The sequence below is a fragment of the Triturus cristatus genome, chromosome 1_2 (assembly GCF_964204655.1).
Source record: "Triturus cristatus chromosome 1_2, aTriCri1.1, whole genome shotgun sequence".
In the NCBI taxonomy this organism is placed as follows: domain Eukaryota; kingdom Metazoa; phylum Chordata; class Amphibia; order Caudata; family Salamandridae; genus Triturus; species Triturus cristatus.
The window spans coordinates 471,209,728-471,230,497 of record NC_140580.1 but is presented as its reverse complement, the minus strand read 5'-3'; the positions used below and the strand labels follow the sequence as shown (position 1 = coordinate 471,230,497).

At 41.7% G+C, this 20,770-nt stretch overlaps 1 protein-coding gene across 2 annotated transcripts in view; it reads left to right on the top strand.

Annotated features, from left to right (window-relative positions):
- The window catches only part of INPP5A (inositol polyphosphate-5-phosphatase A), a 1,511,403-nt gene that overhangs the window by 931,450 nt on the left and 559,183 nt on the right, over window positions 1–20,770 (top strand). For both annotated transcript variants that reach the window (XM_085606194.1, XM_085606193.1), the window contains exons 7-8: window positions 15,547–15,599; window positions 18,363–18,482. In XM_085606194.1, coding sequence (XP_085462320.1) covers window positions 15,547–15,599; window positions 18,363–18,482 — 173 coding nt within the window. The remainder of the gene's footprint in view (window positions 1–15,546; window positions 15,600–18,362; window positions 18,483–20,770) is intronic.

Sequence of the window (20,770 nt, the reverse complement as noted above, 5' to 3'; positions counted from 1 at the left end):
TATTTCCTTTCCACTGTGTGTATGGAGGAGGGTCCTCAGACTGCCAGGCTTGTAATCAGGGCCTAAGTGTGCTCTAGTGTCATTAGTCACCAGCAAGAAATGTTTTCTTTTCTGTGGACTGTTAAGAACATCCTTTCCCCACATAGAATCACGAAATGTATTTCAGACAGTAGTAGGCTGACTAATGCAAGACCGCCATTGTACATTAATAGCTTTAGATCTGACCATTTGCTGGGTCAGGTCCTGTCCCATGCTATGCTGGTTACAGCCACATAACCACATGATTTTGCATTCCTCATTTTTTAGCGTCTAAATATGTAAATGTTGTCCTGAAGCTGTGCTGATGTTCCTCCCTCCCAGACACCTTGTTCACAGGTGATGCTCCCAAACACAGCTCTGCACAGCTCATGTTGACAATATGCAGAGCTGCACAGAGATCATCCTGGAGGGAAGGGCGAGTCACCAGTACAAGACTCTTCAGTCTTTTCACTCTGCTCCTGTCTTTAAGTATGTTTATACAATGTTGGTGTTATTAAGGAAGTACAACGGGAATTCAATTCTGAAAGATCTGCCGTATCCCCTTGGAGGTCAGGCCTGGGGTAGACCCACCCATGGGAGCATTTAGGGTAAGGATAGATTCACAGCACCCCAGAAGGGGGAAGGACTTCTCGGCTGGTCTGCTGCTCTTCCTCTTGGTGCCGACCAGTAGAAGGGTTGTGTTAAGACTGCAGCACCTTCAACTGTGTCTCATTCGTGTGCTCTCTGAGTATGTTGAGTGTGTGGAAGTGAAGTAGAGACGAGTGCAAGTAGCCACTCCCTCCTTTTTTGTCAAAATGTATGATAGCCACATATTAGAATGTAAAGTACAAAATTATGGAGCTAAGGGGAGAAAATAATAATAGCAACTAAGAAAATAAGAATATAATCTTAATAATAATCCAGTCTGCATAAAGGAAGTACTCGGAATACTTCCAAATATATCTCTCGCGCTCTCTCTCTCTCTCTCTCTCTCTCTCTCTCTCTCTCTCTCTCTCTCTCTCTCTCTCTCTCTCTCTATATATATATATATATATATATATATATATATAAAGGTTCACAGGTTTCCCAAAGCGAGGTGCACTCTCAGGTCGGCTTCAATAGGGTCAGGGAAGGTACCAAACACATCCACCGTCAGCAGTTACCTGACGCGTTTCGGACTACCAGTCCCAGATTGCTATGCGAATTTACTCACCTGAGTGTTATTCACAAGAGAATAAAATGGGAAGAAATACTGGCGAGTCTGTTATGTTGGTGTTTGGACTGACGCAGTAAACCTATGAGGAAGGGCGTATGCCCGAAACGCGTCAGGTAACTGCTGACGGTGGATGTGTTTGGTACCTTCCCTGACCCTATTGAAGCCGACCTGAGAGTGCACCTCGCTTTGAGAAACCTGTGAACCTTGATATATATATATATATATATATATATTCACTGAATAAAACATAGGTTTCAGGCACGTTATAGTTAGTTGGACATTTGACTCATATAAAACCAGAGAAATTTGCCCGTTATAGATAGTTGAGCTAACTATAACTCGCGCGCCCGCAATGCACTGGTGATGACGTCACATATTACATCGCTCATGACATGGTCAGTGACATCACTGATGACATCTCAAATGACATCACTGATGACATCATCCAGTGAATGTGTGTTTCTGTCAAGTTTAAATATTTTTCATATATATCTATGCCAAGGTGTATTGAAGAAAGAGTGAATTTACGAGTCCCTGAATGGATTATTTAGTAAGTGTGTGCCTGACTGTATAAGTGAGTGATTGAACATGTGTTACTGAATGTATGGGTTAGTGACTAAACTGTGTGAAAGTCTGTATTAGTGTCTCATTTGGTGTATAAGCGGCTGTATGGGATGGTGAGTAGCTAAATGAGTGTCTATATGGGTTTTTGATTTGTTGTCAGAGTATCTGTATGAGTGCCTGAGTGTTTGTGTGGGTGGGTGGGGGGGGGTGTTTGACTCTGTGCATACATGTCTGAGTGGGTGATTCACTGGTTGTATGGATTCAAAAGTACATCTGGGAAGGGCTGTATGAATGAGTTAGTGTGTGTATGGGTGTGTTGGTGAGTGAATGAATGTCTCACTGGTATATTTGTGATAACCTACATATGTTTTAAGGAGTATATGTGAGTGTTTGAGTATATAAATGACTATATGTGAGAGTAAGTTATTTGAAGGAGTGCGTGTATAAAAGAGTCTGCTTGTATCAGTGATTGTATAAGACAGCAAGTATGTGTTAGTATCTGCATAAATAAGTGATGTGGTGTCTGTATAAATAACACAGTTGGTGTGTATAACTGTATACATGAGTAAATGGGTATGTGATTGATTCTTTGCATGACTGACTAGGTGTGTGAGTAACTCTATGGATGAGTGGCAGACTGTGACTGTATGTATAGGTGTAGGAGTGCATATTATAGTACTGTATTGATCAGTAACTGCATGTATTAGTGAGTGGATGTGAGTGTAGACCTAGGAAATAGTGGGTGGTATGTAGTATCTGGCATTGTTGTGTGTATGGTTTCAAAAATAGTAGTCTGTATTTTAGAGTGCGTGTATCAATGTTTATATTAGGCCATCAGTATTTGCATCAGATTATCAAGTGGATGATGTCATCAGTGATGTCATTTGAGATGTCATCAGTGATGTCACTGACCATGTCATGAATGATGTAATATGTGATGTCATCACCAGTGCATTGCGGGCGCACGAGTTATAGTTAGCTCAACTAACTATAACAGGCGAATTTCTCTGGTTTTATATGAGTCAAATGTCCAACTAACTATAACGTCCCTGAAACCTATGGTTTTTCAGTGAATTTCTAAGGTTTTTTAAATGCTAGTTCCTAACTATAACGTCTGTAAAACCTATGGTTTTTTCAGTGATTTCAAAGGTTTTTTCAATGTTAATTTCATATTTTAATATTAATAAAACGTATATTTTTTCTATTTTTTTTGTAATATTTTGGAACTCTATTATCCTTTCTGTTTTTAATTTGAAAAATATGTAATGTTTTATATATTCAAAAAAAAGTATATGTATCTTTTTTTTTTTTTTAGAAAACTGAAGTCCCGTACCGGTAGTGTACCAAGCTCCATCAGCACGCAAATCCTATCCGCCATATTGCTAAACTCGTAAAGGATGCGCATTTCGTATCTGACGGGTTTGTGGCACTGCGTCCCGCGTAACATCATATATATATGTGGTCGCGCCAGCTGCTACTTTGGTATGCAACAGGTACAAGCCGTGCCTTACGTCATGTACGTATGGGGTCATGCCTGCTGCGCGTTGCGTATGCGACGAGTGCATTCTGCCAGGCCCTGTGTTACGTCATAGACATATGGTGTTGCCCCGCGAACGCCATTCCTTCATTTTTTTTTCGTCTCAAAACTATATCTAACTACGTTTAAAGTGTATATGAGAGCAAGCGATAATCCTAAAATATTTTAAATATTTATATATTTCTAACTGTAATAAACGTATATTATGGTAATATTTTCTCAAAATTGCATCGGGTGCGGCCTCCTTGCGCGCTCGCTGCACGATTGCCATGTGACCGTAAAGAAAAGCATTTGATTGGTTCATAACATTTCCCATTGTAACAGTTGGAGGACCCCACCCATTTGTGCCATTCTCTCTACAGCATTTGATGAGAGACTCCTCTTCTGTTTACAGAGCTTTTTTGAAAACTTTTTGCTATGTACACATATCTGACACTACACACAACATGCAACCATCATCTTCATCAATATTCATGCTCTGTAAAGTAGCCTTCCACCTGTGATAGCCATGCATCTAAAAGCTACATAACAGAACTTTTCCCCACTGCTAGAGGTAACATGGATGCATACGCTGTCCACAACACAATGTAATGTGGTACGGCTCAGGGGCAGTATCATGCATACATAATGAACACACGGACACAGATAGATAGTGGAAGTGGGCACGTGCGCTTGACTCCTTTTTATTACCAGGGTCACATATCCAGTGACGTCTGTGCTCGATGCGTGTGGGGTGAGTGTAAACCAGCCCTCAGGGAATGGTTGCTGCTAGCATCAACTACAACAGTAATCATTGGATCACACTCAGAGATTCAATAATAAAAGGGTCAATAGTTTGTGCTGCAGTTAGGTAGGGACACTAGATGTGAAATAATACAGAAAAGATTCTATTGTAAAACAACCATAACTTGTGGTATACAAAGATACAGCCAGTAGATCTGAAATAATACACAACAAGATTGTATCATAAAGGGTCCATCAGGTCTAGTGAACTTAGATAGCCACATCAAAGGCATTCAGCATGTGCACGGCCAGCGATGATGCGTGCTGCGGGCGGGCCATACTAGGAGCAATGTCTGTTGCCTACAACACTACATCATCTGCAATAGCGACTCGATCAGAATTGTAAACACTGCTGTCTGCAGTGTAGGCCATAGAGCCGTCTGCAAGGGCCCACAGCCATGTGGCGTTGACTTGAGCTGCCCAGTTTGCCATTTCCGAAGCAACAAAAACCGTGTGCGGACCCTGTGATGATGCGTATGCGTGGTGCGGACAGAGCGCACTTGAGCAATGTCTTTTGCCTACAGGACTGCGTCATCTACAATAGCGACTCGATCTGAATTGTGAACACTGCTGTCTGCAGTGTAAATTGAAGGCAGTAGTGAGCACAGTCTTCCATGAATACTTTTTCTCACTTCCTCTTCACAAAATACAACAACATAAATTACACAAAACTCTGCAATAAATAAATCAAAACAATTCGAATTGCAATCTCTGCTGTCCACTGTGTACACTTTTATTCAGTGTTCTTTACCACCACCAAGAAGAATTTGGTCATTGTACTAGACCTATAAGTTATCTTTAAAAACTTCTTCAAGCAAGTATACTAAAAGGCTATTGTGTATATTTCAATAGACGTTGTAGTTAGTTGCCTACTGGATTCTGTAATTAAACAATCACCACTCGATCTGAATTGTGAGCCCTGCTGACCGCAGTGTAGGCCAGAGGCAGTGGTCATTAATGCCTCACAGCCACGTGCCGTTGGATTCGGAAGCAAGCAGTTGGTTGCACCTGATCGGAGGGGGTACACACAAATCATCACAAACTTTAACTTCTGACATCCTCAATCACAGAATCAAGACCCCGTTTCACTGTTCCGACCTGCTGGACCACGGTGTACTCCACCGACTGCAGTCAACCAACCCCAATAATCATGTGCAGCACTTAGCTACGGAAGCACAGAATCTGATGTACCTTAACGGAGGGAGTTCTGTGAAAACCAAGCAGCACGTAACCCATTTTGGGATCAAGACACTGTTCCACTGTTGGGACCTAGAGTTGCTTGCACCTGGTCGAAGGGAGTACCTTCATCTCCACTCTCAGATGTAGTTCTAACATCGTCCATTGTGGGATCAAGACACCGTTCCACTGTTGGGACCTAGAGTTGGTTGCACCTGGTCGAAGGGAGTACCTTCATCTCCACTCTCAGATGCAGTTCTAACATTGTACATTGTAGGATCAAGACCCCGTTTCACTCTTCGGACCTGCTGTACCGTGGTGTACTCCAGCGACTGCAGTCAGCCAAGCCCAATGATCATTTGCAGCACTTAGCTACTGAAGCACAGAGCCTGATGTACCTCAACGGAGGGACTTCTGTGAAAACACACAAGCAGCAGGTAATATCGGACATCGTCCATTGTGGGATCAAGACACCGTTCCACTGTTGGGACCTAGAGTTGCTTGCACCTGGTCGAAGGGAGTACCTTCATCTCCACTCTCAGATGTAGTTCTAACATCATCCATTGTGGGATCAAGACACCGTTCCACTGTTGGGACCTAGAGTTGGTTACAGCTGGTCGAAAAGGAGTACCTTCATCTGCACTCTCAGATGCAGTTCTAACATCGTCCATTGTAGGATCAAGACACCGTTCCACTGTTGGTACCTCTTCGATTACTGTGTTAGTAGTATACATAGCTCTCCATGGTGCTGGGCCTCAGGCTGGGCGCTGTCTGCCTGTGTCACGGTAGCCAGCGTTGATCTCAGGAGCCTTCCCAGCTCGCAGACCTCGGCCCAGGAGCTTCCGCCAGTACGTGGTGGGTCCTCTTTCACATACAACAGTGTCGAAAGGTGAACTGTGGGGCATATGTGCATCGCAGCGGCCATGGCGGTTTCTGGGTAGCAGCAGGCTGAGAGCATTATTCCCGCAGCCACCTTCGCTCACGGCGTCAGCCTCGTGGCAGTGTAAGCTGCGCAGACCTGACAGACATGTTCGTCATTCCGGAAGACAACCACACCCAGAGAAACGTGCCTTTTATTCATACCCCTATGCTAGCCTTGCGTACGCCGAGCCAGCCCACTATGCTAAAGATTTGGTTGCGTCCACTGTCGACTTCACTCAATAGACCATCAGTGTATGTTGACATGTAAATGTCTCTGCTCTGCATACTCAAGTCTGTCCGGCACATCCCCTCAACACATTGCATTGTATACTTTTATAATCGACAATCACTTGCCACCTTTGCACATACTTTGCTCCCATCTCTCCCCGCATTCTGCATTGTGTGGCAGAGGTGCCATGCCATGTTTGGATTGTGTACATGGCTAGCCACGGTTCCCACAGTATGTAGTGTTGTTGTGTCTGCTAGGTGTACATGCTGTTTGTCATGTTGTATGTGATTATATAAGGTAGCGCGTTCATTCACGAGCAGTGGTTTCTCCCATTTACATATCACTGTCTTAAAGAGGATACAGAAGTTTATCTCACAGGTGAAAAGTGGGACCACAATGGCAATCATTCATCACTATGCAAGAATGTCCAACTGCACAACGCTTCTAAGCTTACACCCCCCAATCTTGCGTGCAGTTATCTGCTTCTTAATAACATGGACTGCTACGCAATGTGAGCTGGCATACCGTATGTCCTTACTGTTTCAAACCGGATAACTTCACCTGGCAATCTTTATTCCCACCCACACAAAGTAACTCCCAAAGTTCAACTTGGCCTTCAATACCTACTTTGAAAACAGGTTTTATTAAACAGAGCAAACTGAAAGCGCTTTTGTTTCAAACAGAAGTGTCCCTCACTTCTCCAAAAGTAATTTATCAACTGCAGATAGCACGACCTTTAAGTAAAATACACTCCCTTTTAAATACGAACCTACCATTACACTTTGTGAATTGTTACACAATTTTCAACACATCTGACATTTAAGGTCTGGCACACTTAACATTGTCTCCTCCGGCCTCCTCACAGGCTTTCAAACTGTTTTTAGTCTAATACCAGACTTCATTCATTCAATCAGCTCTGGAATAACAGCAACAGTGCCCATAATTCTCGCTCTGTTTGCAGGCCATCCTACTACTATTTTAGCTTGTTAAAAATTGCTACGCTCCCTGTGGTAACAAGCATGTCTGTCAGAATACGCGTCTACGCGAAGCTCCATCAATACCGTGAAATAATGGAACAACTTTTCGGTTGCCTGCCTCTATCTATTATCGGAGCCAGCTACAACATGACACTTATTTACACATATACAATCTGCGTGCACCCATCTTTTTATTGCAAAACTTGCCCAATCGACTGGCGGATGAATCTATGCCTTGCCAACATCCCAGCAAACGCTCCCGATATCCAGCAGGTAATGGAGTATCTTGAAAACCATGAACTTGAGTGTTCGGGCAGTGGAGCAATGGCGGATGCAATGCAAAAAGGTATCCTGGTGGAATGGGATTTCTGCGCAGCCTCGAAAGATCTCCTGCAATGTGCGACCTTTGACAACATCGCAGATTGCCTGCCAATTCAAATTGCCGCTCCAACATTTGAGGAACATTACTGTCCCTTCGAGGATATGAATTGGATTGCTTCGCTTTTCTCACACGATGGCAACAATCGCCTCTTAGAACATTACGCAGCTCAAGCCGCTGAAGAACTTCCGGACTGCAATCTCCAAGACTTATAAGAAATTCACTTTATTATTGGATTGATTTTTTCCAACTTTTTCCTATTAAATTATTTAATACACTTCAATTGAACTATTTTCATATAATAATTTTCTAAGTATGCTTAGACATTTGAACTCTGTTTTCATTATTGTCCCTTACCTCTCCACACTAACCAGGGATGGATGATGTATGGCCTATGCAAATACTCTATTTACTTGCTAAATTTGCCTATACCCGACATCCATTTTGAAACCATATCTATTCTTTGTACACACGTTTCTCTGCCTGCCTCTTATCCACAAAGCCCTTTCACACAAATTAACTCATCCTTAGCCTCTGCTCATAAACTGGTGATCAAGATCAAAAAACACGGCATTGTTTAGGAACTGCTTGGCACAGTGTGGTAATTGTATGCTACCTTTATTTTCATTCTACAATTTTCAGTCATTCATGTCTAATAGGTATTGTTTGTCACATGGAACTGTAACATGAACTGTGGAATTGACTGATGCAGAAGCTTAGCTTTGAATACAGCAGAAGCGGTTGGAGTTTGCCTCAGCTGGATGCCTTAGCTCTTGCACCAGTGGTTCCATTTATGGCACTTACATAAAGACACTTTTTATATAACTTGCAGACTCCATCTTTTTATCCCACACAGCCACTTTCTTAAACACACCTGATTTCACCATTTGTCGTCTGTGGCATTGCAACATTCTACATTATATTCTTCACGATTATTTCTTTATTCTTGCTTGCTAAAACACTCCATTCGTGTCTTCAGACCGGTAGGGGTGAGTAGTTTGCATCCCACTCCCGCTATAGTTTAAACACATACTAACACCACTTGCACAGCTATGCTACAGTGGCCAGTATGCTACAGCGCCCAGATCAATCAGCTCACGGTTTCATCCCCGAGTGTACCGGCACCTCACCTCAGCACCATTTCACTCTGGTCAAAACAGCACTTTCACACCGCTAGGGGTGAATACTTCACTTCACACTCCCTGTAAAGCACACCCTAACCACCCCACAGAGCTCATACCGCTATACTCTAAACCCATACTAACACCACTTGCACAGCGATGCTACAGCGGCCAGTATCCTACAGCGCCCAGAGCACATCAGTTTACAGCAATCAGCTCACGGTTTCATCCCTGAGTGTACCGGCACCTCACATCAGCAACATCTCACTCTGGGCAAAAAAAGCACTTTCACACCGGTAGGGGTGAATACATTGCTTCACACTCCCTGTGTAGCAAACCCTAACCACCCCACAGACCTCACAGCGCTCCTACCCTCCTCTTTCCTACTCTTTCCATCCTTTTTTCCCCTTACTCGCTTCAACGGAATCACAAAATGGCTGCCAACAGTTCCTAGTTGCAACCGCTCGCAGCCAATAAGTAGCAAACTCGTGCTTGTATTGCCTCAGCCAATCAGAAGGCAGAATTCCCAAATATCGATATCTGTAAATTTCGATATTTCTCCAAAACTACTGAATGGATTTACACCAAATTAACAAAAGCATGCTTTCTAGACCAAGACCCTTTTCCCTGCCAAATTTGGGGTAATTCCGTTCACCCGTTCGACCTGTAGCCTTGTCTAAAGTTTCCTATGGAAATTAACATGGAGAAAACACGTTTTGGGACCCCCCGTTTTTCTAGGCCTCCCCTTGATGAATCACCCCCAAACTTTCAACATAGGAGCTGATATGAACAAAGAATGAGTTTGGAAAATGTCATGAAGATTCATCAAACGACGCCAAAGTTATAAGCAAAACAAAAAATGCTGTACCTATGGAAACTTGGTCCTAACTATAACTACCTACTGGTGACCGCCAGTAGGTAATATATATATATTCTCTTCTTTTATATAGAAATGCTTCCAGTGTCGTTAAAGAATATATATCCAAAATTCAATTTTCAGTACATGTGAGTTTACTTCCTTACTGCTCTTCTAGATTGTCAATATAAATCTTTGCTCCCTATTTTAATTACCTCAATATGAATTGCTTTTATGGTATCCTGAAAGGGAAACAACCTTTACAACGCAGTCATTACATTGCATTAACTTTACAATGCAGTCATTACAACGCAGCATCCTTTATATTGCATACCATTACAACGCAGCCATTACATCGCATGTCATTACAATGCATGTCATTACAATGCATGTCACTACAACGCATACCATTACAATGCATAGTTTTTACCTGTACACTATCCAACACTTACCCTACTGTTACAATCACTGGAGTGGGAATAGTATTTTTTACCCCTACACTATCCAACACTTACCCTACTGTTGCACTCACTGGAGTGGGAATAGTATTTTTTACCCCTACACTATCCAACACTTACCTTATATGCAATGTAATGGTATGCGTTGTAATGGTATGCGTTGTAATGGTATAATGCAATGTAATGTAATGCGTTGTAAATGTAATTTCTAAAAATGCGTTGGCATGCGATGTAAAATCATGCGTTGTAATGGATGTTGCGATGTAAAAATTGCGTTGTAAAGGCATGCGTTGTAAATGTTTGCATTGTAACATCTTACATTCATCCTGAAAGAAAAGCATCAACCTGGTCATCATACACTTACAAAATTTATATTTTAGATAATTTGACATATGTTTCAAAAACACAGAAATTATTGCCATATCTTAATTCCAGTCTAAACAACTCCCAGTCAATATAAAAACATATGACCAACGAGTCATTAAAAGATTTGCATGCCGAGTATATGTTGTATTGTGTAAACTCTAGTTTGTGCATTTCTACTCTTGACCATTATTAGCTAAAGAGGAACTTATGCTGGATCAAAGTTAGTCATTGATCATACAAAGTATGCAAGCTTTAAAGAAACAATATTTTTCCAAAAGACCACAGAAAGTCATATATTTTTTCGAAAGACCTCAGAAATGGGATTGCTTGGTTCCATCGACCTTCAATTATTCAGGGCTGCAATGGTCCGCTTTATATGTAAATCTCTAAGCAGTCTGTACTTTTTGGACATCTTGATTTATGTTAGGAATGAGGGTTAAAATCAAAGCGCAACTGAATGAGAAGTAATAATCCCATACGAATTCCATGTAATTGTTTGTACATTTTCCTTTCATGATGACCAATCCTATATTTAATTTCAAGTGGTCAAAAGTTAATTTTTTTAAATGTTTTATATTCGGCAGAGAATTATTATGTTTACTTTAATCCAGGAGCACCAGAAAACTGTGTGGCCTTCATGTTTATAAAGTGATTTACCGCAGTAGTAGACTGCACATAAACATCAGGGGCTGTATTATACTCGCAGTGCATTTTCCCTGATTGCGCCGGGTGCACCTTTTAAAACGTGTGCCCGGCGCAATCAAGGAAAATGTGCTGCATAATCGTGAATGTGCGGCCCCCAGGGCAGCCGCAAACTCGCCCCCAGGGCAGCGCATTCATATGAAAAATGGAGCGGCTGCTTTGAAGCTGCTCCGTGTTTCTCTGTGCAGGTGGCAACCCACCTGCACTTTGAAGGGGGAATAGGGATCCCCTTGCAGGCGGGTGCAGTGAGTGACTGCCCTGTAAATGGCAACATTTAGCATTAACCTTCAATAGACATACTTGTGCCCAGTTCTCCCAGAATACAAATAGTGACTAAACAATGAAGATAAAAACAGAGGACTTAAAACCCCACATTGCATTAAAGCTTCAATGGCACCACCAACTTTGAATAGTTCATCTTTAAATTGAATTACAACTTTGTTCTCAGAAAGATGAAAGTTTTAATTAAATGGGCCATCCAGTAATACCAGCTCAAAATAATGTGTAACAACAAATGGAACAACCTCAATGGTCTGTACCTGAACAGGTACTATCAATGTTTGATTTTAGCCATGCGTGCTGCAGTCGCCATATTATTCTCTACGCCGACTATGTGAATACATGGAATGACACTAAAATTGCCAGACCCATACATATGCTCAAAAATTCATTACATCCATGATTGATGAAGTCCAATAAATGTTGGCCCATTTTCAAAGTGCAAATAGTGCTAGGATGTGTTCTAATGGATCAATAAATAAATACCAGAAAAATCATCATAGTGTAAAATATCAATGTGTGTATAACTATATCACTTTCAAAACAGCAAGGACTGTGTTTTGTGTATCATTGTTATATATTAGTCATATATGTGTGTAGATGTACATATTTAATCAATATCAGTTTTCATGCTTCCATTAAATACCCCAGTGGGTGGTATACATCTATGTTGGGAATCTACATGTTGTGAACTGGAAGCCAATTTCTAGACATCCATTGCATTCAAAGACACAGGGCGGTGAGGGAGGAGGAAGACATTTATCAGCAACATGTGATCTTCAACTTGACATAAATCAAAAGGTCTCAATTTTATAGAAGGACTGCTAATCCCCGATTGACATTATATCCATGAGGTTGTTTCGAATTGAGATCAAGAAAGTCTTTGCTTTCCAGTCGTATCAGGGATTTCTTTCGATCACCTTCTCTCACGTTGTGTTCCACCCTGTCAATTGCAAAGAGTTTTAACTGATCATCATTTTGTTCATGATGAATTTTGAAATGCCGTGCTATGGGATATGTTAAATCAGGATTCGTAATTCCTAATTCACTTTTGGACAGGGAAAATAGTGGTGCCCACATACTGTTTACCACAGGAACTCTTAAAAATAGAGACAGAGACACAATAGATTAAATTACATGTTAGATGTTTAGAAATGCTCCTTTGTTTGCCACTAGGTAAGAAATAGGACACATGGTTAGTACTGGTTCTACATGCTTTCCATGTTGTGTTTCTGAGAAATCCCACTGTCTGGCTTAGCCAACCCACACCTGATGGTCCCTGTAAATAGCTCAAAATTAACTTAGCCTTCAATACATTAGGTTAACAATAATTTAGAGTGGGATTGGGGACATCACTTGGCTCCTATGATTGGATCCGCCTGATGCCAATGCCTAGATAAAATTCTATTAACTCTGCTGCAGGGAACAACATTCTCCATGCCCGAAGTCATCATGCCAGAAAATTGAAGTAGAGCATCCTGTATGGGGAGCTTCTTAGAGCAAAATGAAATTGTTAGTACTGAGGAGGGATTTTCTGAAGAATGTTTATTAATGGAGAAGATGCTCAGAGCAAGAGGTTATCTGGAGAAGGTCTTAAAGAAAGCCAAAGAAAAGGTTCACTCTATACCAAGGAATAAGTGTCTCTTAAACAATAAACAGATTGTGAAGGATAACAAACCCAGAATGATATGCATGTACAACAAGGCCAGCAGCATAGTTAATACTAATAGACCACCAAGCAAACATACGTATACCAGCTAACTTATCCTACATTCAGAATATATTAATTTATAATCGTAATGCGTTCTATGGAACTATATCAGAGCCTATAGCAGAGGGGCATCCAAAAGAGTCAGCAACACCCTCCACTGTTATTTCCATTCACTAATATAATTGCCAGATTCATGTGGTTCTAAAACATGCTAATTTTCTATACATCTTTCTATTCCAACACATCGTCCATCCATTTAGAAACACAGGGACTTCTTGACATAATCTAGTAAATGGCCGCCACTTCCACCAGCATGCAAAGAGCCACAAATCTAGCACATTATCTATAAAGGGAGGCTCCATTTGCAGAGGAACTAACAGAGTGATTTAGCTACTAGATATAGTGCTCCCAAAAACCTGTTTTCAGAGTTGTCTCTACAATCATTCCACAACAGCATAGAGCAGCATCAGGCTTAGCCTGGTAAACCTCCAGGGTATTTGAAATTCGGACGACAAGCAAAATGGCAGTCACATTTTATAATAGCACCTGATCTTCGACTCGGTGTTAATTCACTTTTCTTGAGTTGCATCAGCTGCAATCCAATGAAGGAATAGTCATGCCAGAATAATCAAAGGTAGAGAAAAGTTCAAATTTTTCTCCCTATAACTGAAAAGCCTGCTTTCATCACCACTGATTGATTTAGTTTTGGTGGAGTTGATTGACAATACTCATGAAAGTATTAAAGAAAAAACTCCAATGGTGCCTGCAGACCCCTCTCAGTTCAGGTCATCAGTATCCGTCATCTGAAAATAGCAGAACTCAAGCTAGAATGTGCCTCACTCTAGGGATATCAAGGGAAGGAGGTGACTGAAGTTATCCTGTCTAGGAAGTCATTCGAAAAGAAATTAAAAAGGTGTGAGGCCGAGAGCATTCCTCGCGGACAGTGGTCTCGATGTCAAAATTGATAAGAAAGCTCCTCATTCTCATCAAGTCTTCCCTCAGCACGGATGCTGCTAATATAGATTCAGTGACCGTCGTGTTTCTAGCAACACATCTCTGGGAAAGACTAATTAAAAGGTAATTTATATTGCACACAGAGAATGGGATCCAGAGGATGGGTATTAACCAAGGAATAGTCCAGCAGCTGCAGTATCCGACAGACCTGAGGAAGTGTGTGAGTGTTGATAACTGATGTTCTCTGATAACCACGGAGCCTGTAGATGTACACCTTAATTGGACACCGTGGTAGGTTATCTGAAAGATAAGGCTCTGTTATGGTAGACTCCATATGGTAGAATCTCACAAGCTCCAAGCAGGGAATGAGTCTTTAGTGTTGATTCTGAGTTCCCACTACTGGCCACAGAGGACTGTGCAGAAGCGTCCAACTCTAATGGTTTTCCTGTAGGATCATGTACTGTGGTAGATCAAATTATCACAAACACACACAAGCACCACTGGAGAACTAAATGTGGACACTGACCTCATGAACAGTGACAGATTGTACATGAACAAGAGTGACCTCAGGCAAAGGCGAAATAAGTTATCCTTCTCTACAACCCTGAAAAATCACAGAAGAAGTAAAAGGGGCATAGAGGGTCAGTGTAAAATCAAAGCAAAGCAGCCAGTCTGCAGAACAAACTCCAACTTGGTGAGTTCAGCATTTGAGGCAAGACACTTTACACATCTTTAGCTCAACTCTGCTTAATTGCAGCCCTGATTTAGTCATAGGAAAAATTGTTTTCTTAAGTTATTTATCTGTATTTCACCCTTTAGGATACATTTGTACCCATCATCCAACACCATAAATTAGACACCCAAAAATAATGCAATATATCAGCCCCATCTAACTTAGAGATGAACCACAACACAATACTCTCAACTGATCATTGCAAGAAAACTCCGACTCTGGTCTGCGACGCAAACTTCAGCACAACGCGGAAGGCAACCTGACAGCGCCAACTGAGTGCTATGCAGGTTCCAATAATATAATCTAAATATTACTATCTACTTGTAAGTCTGGCATTTCGATGAGACTGATTTAATCTTGGGAAATTTAAAGGATGAAATAATTTCCACATTACAGTTAGATATGCCCTCCTTCATAAATACCCACCCTTCAAGACAAAACACACACATCATGCAGTTTCATCAGCAAGCATTTAAATGCGATTGTTAATGTTTAAATTATTTGTAGGCTTTTCACTTTTTTATATTGCCACTTTGAAAGTGACTTCTTTATGTGTTTGTCCTCAGAGTAAATTATCCAGGAAAGGCTTCATTCGAACGCGGTGGTGTATCAGTGACTGGTGAGTTTTATTCCTGCCAAGATATTTATGATTGTCTCTACATTATATTTCTTTATGGAGCTCTTGAATCATTGCATCAATCAAACGCGGTTTTTAAGTGGTGGAGCTTATTGGAGTGATGTATTAGCCTTACTCGTCTCGAGTGAGAACAATGCAAAGAAAGGAGCAGATGACAAACGATTGGGCATATTTAGCAAAATGTAGTATACTCTCATTAACATACCATTATTCTTGCTGGGAAGGATAGATGCCTGGGAGGCAGGGAAATATATAAATTGAGTATTTATGCTTCTGGGTGACTAACAATCTCCCCGGCGGGGCTATATTGTGGAGAGCTTTTAGAAGCATTTAATCGGTTCCGGTATGACCCGTGTCTGTTGTGAGTGAAATATTTCCTATCTGCCTGTCGTATCCTTCCCATATATTAGATGTTGTTGCTGGGCTCGGATCAGTTCCTATTGCACAGATGTCTTCTGCTCACAAAGCTCTATTATTGGGAGTGAGAGAAGGCGGATTTTAACTAATAAACTGGATTCCCTGGTTTATACATTTCTGAGATCTCCATATGGAAACTTGTAATCAGAGACGTCTTAACGCATGGGCAAAGTGGGCTCTGGCCTAGGGCCCCAGCATTTCAGGGCCCCCCCCTGAGAGTTCTGTCTCTGTTCTCCACAAATTCCTGCCCTGATGACCTTGAATGCTTCTTAAACATTGATTGTTTTAAATTCTGTTTTTCTTTAATGTGTTTTTAACATGAGTGATGTATGAGAGTTTATTTCAGATATTTTGCACAGAAACGTTGTTTGTTTTTCAACACCCTGCAACAACCATCAAAATGTTCCATTCAGATCAAAAGAGGATCTCGGACACAGAGATTATTTGCAATAATACTAGTGAGCTGATGTATATTACAATAGTGAAAACACACTTCACTATCTCTGAATATTAGATACAAGCGCATTTAGAATCTGGACCAGTGTGCCTGTGCAGTGTCCGTCACCAGGCCAAAGAGGGTGTGAAAAAGCTGAAATCTGATCATACATGTAAAGTTGTTCCGAACAGGGGCGCCAACAATATGTTTGGCCCAGGGCCCCCAAAATCCTTAAGATGTCCATGCTTGTAATTCTGATGGGCCCAGTACCTGCCACTCGTAGTGAAGGAGCCCTAAATCTATCCACGCCCCCAACTCCATAACATCAGAAAATGAGTTCCGTGGGAAGGTGAAAGGCACTAATCTGAGTCAAAAACACATGAAAGGGAAACCAACTGAAATAAAATGGTAGAGAGAAGAGAACTCATTTTATGTATCGTCTCAGCAATCAACACCATTTAGCAATCTAAGTTAAGGTGTAAATCCAGTGGACACCAGCGACCCATTTTGCCTCCATTTGCAGTCCCATACTCTCACTAATATTAACAATTTGAGATAATACAGAATATTAAATCAGCAAGCATTGGCTAACCCAATGGGTATGCCTTTAATGTGCCAACACATGTGAACAAAGCATTCACAAATGCTTTTTACATGTTTTGCCTTTACAAATGTCGTTTATTACCTTAAGGCTGGCCTATTGGCTTTGTCAATGCTGGGAAAAAAAGTGTCAAGAAAGGATTGCATTCTGTGAAGAAATCACATAGCATATACAGAACTGAATGTGACACTGTGATCTTTGAATGTAATTTTCAGATGTAAAATAGTCCTTGTGCATTCCAGTGCAAGCACTCACCGGAAAGTGCAATCGTACACCTGATTGCTAATAGCATGAGGCTAATGGGTAACACTCATCTAGGTGGCACTAAAGCCTGCTCTATGTATATTTCAAAGAACTGTTAATAATGCCTCTTGCAGACAGCTGCGCTGTCAAGCCATACATAAAAAGTGGTTGCTCCTTCAGGTGCCCTCCATCTTCTAAGACCCTAGCCTATAGTCACCTTCCTCCTCCATCCCCATCCACGATTTGCATCACGTACCCATAGAAAAAAGTAAACAAGTTTACCCATCGGGTAGAGAGGTGACTTTGGTGCAAACACCATACTCTTCCAGTAATAGCATAAGGACGAGATTGTAGCCTATGTGCTCAAACTCTGAGAATTGTCTTCGAGAGGACTTGGTAGATCCTTGAAGGTCCTTTATTATCTACTCCATTTCTTTTGTCCCTAAAAAGCCCGTAAATGTAGGTTCTCTTAAAAATGTAATTAACCAGGAAGACTCCTTATTGTGACTTTTTTTTATTTATCTGATATTGTCCTCACGTGGTTTGTAGAGGTAGCCCTCTTTTGAGACAACCATTCGACGATTTCTTTAACCCTCAAGAGCTGAAGATGATCTTCATGGAGCAATAGGGTGGGTTGTACTGATCATGGACTGTAACCCCAGTTTTGAAATGCATAGTTTATTAGAACATTGCAATGTTGAAGACAATGGAATAGCTCTGGGCGTATAACTGCTGGTGTAAGCCCTCTTCTACAATATTGTTTGTCTTTATGTTTCTCCCTTTTAAATTTAGAACATTCTAGTCTTAATGGGTGGAATGTTCTAATACCCTTATAGCCCTTCTGCCTTAGGTTATACTGGTCGTTAAAAGCCTTCTTCCTCATTATTGGCCTCAGGTTCAGGGCCTTTATCGACTGGTATAGCCCTTGGCATTGGGCTGTAAGGCTATATTGTGATATGTCAATGTTATTCGGTGCTCTTGTATGACCTATATTGCTATGTCAAAACATCTCTTAAGTTGTTCGCTGATTTCACCTATTCTATTGTAGTGCCTTTGACTTGGTGAACATCCACCTTTTCCATGATGCTTCTAATTTAATTGCGTGGGAAACAAGCCCCTCCGTCTACTCAGGAATCCGCCAGAAGGCTCTCAGTTACGTACTCAATAGGTATGTAAACTACGCCCCTTCTGTCTATGTGTAATCGTACGCATTTCTATAGAGCAATAGGAGCACTTGAAAAGCATCTACATCTAAAAATGTTAAAGATTTTCATAGCAGAACATCATCTCATCTGCGTTTCAATTTGTGTTTGCAATTTAATAAAATATTTGTATGACATTTTTCTACGTTTGTTAAGCTGTTACCTTGCATCCTTTTGATGACAATGGTCAATCTGTGGGCCAGATCACAAAGCATTTTTGACTGACTCTATGTCATGTCCTTGGTGGTAAGTCAAGGCAGTGCTTGGTGTAAATACTTTTTACCACTGTGTTAGAAAAGTAGATGATATGGTGCACCAAGAATACAAATGTGCATCTTTGCTGTGGCATTTTGCTGTCATGGCAATGTGTCTGTTTGTGTTTTTTATGCTGCCGTATTCATTTGGTGTATTATTGCTATATGATGTTGTGTTAACTGTGTTACATTGCTTTGGTTTAACTGTTTTGTTCAGTTATGATTTTTAGTTGTGTTATTCTTTTGCTCTCTGGGTGTTAGTGTTATTATCTGTTGTCTACTATAGATAAATACATCCACAAAAGCTGCTACCTTTACAGCTAAAAGCAAAAGGTGCTTTTAAAGTTCTCATGATAATCCACCACTTACAGAATAGGCCATGTTACAACGCACGCGTTTACAACGCATGCCATTACAATGCGGTCATTACAACAACCACGTTGTTATGACGCATACCATTACAACGCAAGTCGTTACAACGCAAGTCATTACAACGACTTGCTGTAGGAGGGGTTCTGGATTTTGGAATGGTATAATTTACTATTCAAACTCCAGTCTGTGCAACTGTAGGGAAGGTGTTGGATTTAAAATCCAACATCTTCTGCCCCCTACAGCAAGTCATTGTAGCGACTTGCGTAGTAAGGTATGCGATGTAACAATGCGGTCGTTGTAATGACTGTGTTGTAATTGCGTGCGATGTATCAACATCATTGTGAACATAGTTTACCCCACCTACAATCGTCTAAGGTCGTAAAATAGTGCTACTCCACCACTATTTAGGATACCAGCCAGGGCAAATGATAAAGAATTGTCATAAATTAGTACTTCCAGTACTCACTTTATATGTTATGGCCATGTATGCGCTATCCAGCGTAACCATACCTCGGTCACTGGCGGGCGCATCCTGGCCTTTTACCATTGCGGACGGTGCTGCTAGCTGCAGCACCGTCCGCAATGGTAAAAGGGCATGCACAGCATTTCCCTGCACCACGTGGCAGGCACCACGCGGTGCCTGCCACATGGTGCAGGGAACTGCAGGGGGGTACCATGGGTAACCCCCAAGTGCACCCCTCCACCTCCAACCCCCCTGGGGCCCCGCAACGGGCCCCCAAAGCCAAACCCCGCCAGCCCTTCCATGGCAGCGAGGACTTTAGCTCCTTTACTGCGGCGCACATTCCACCACGGTGCGGGAGTTCTGAAGAGTGGGTGGGGCCGCGTCGGCCAATGGACATGCGCAGCATTACCCAGGTAGTGCTCGCGAAGGCCGTTGGCCGACACGCGCAGTGAAGGGGTTAAACAACCCACATCATAATATGGCTGGCGGTGCCTGCTAGGCACCACCACCATATTACTGGCACAGCACCGCCCAGTTGGCAATCGGAAGGATTGCCGACCGGCGGAAAGCGGCAGACGGACTTTGCACCCGCCGCGATACCCACCGCCATCATAATATGGTGGAGGGTATTTCTCGTTACGATGGTGTAACGGTCGCCACCGCCGGCATCGTAATGAGCCCCTAAGTTGCAGTCCCGATTAACGATAGGACCTGGAAGCAAATTGTAGCCCTATGTCTAAGATTCTCTAGCTGCCTGTTTCTTCTTTCAGTTGTACACTATCTGCTCATTTCATTGAGCCCCTTGGTCTGCTTCTGTCGGATGCAGGTAAGAAAGAACAAGCAGTGTGCTGTTTTCTATCTTATATAGTCACAGGTAGCTAATGGAGTTTAATAAGACCGGTAAAAACATTAAACAAGTGTATACATACATAAAACTGATGACACAATTTTTTTATTATCATTTATTATTGGGTATTTGTTCGTAAGGAGTGTCTTGGCGCTATTTTACAGCTTTATCTTAAAGAACATCAGAAGGAGAAACTCAACTACCAGCAAGATCACTTGATCCTATAGTCATAGGCTTGAATCCCGGCAAGTTTATTAAGCCTTTCAATGATCCCAATTCTACCGAATGAGTTCCACTGAGTGTCTGTTATATTGCACC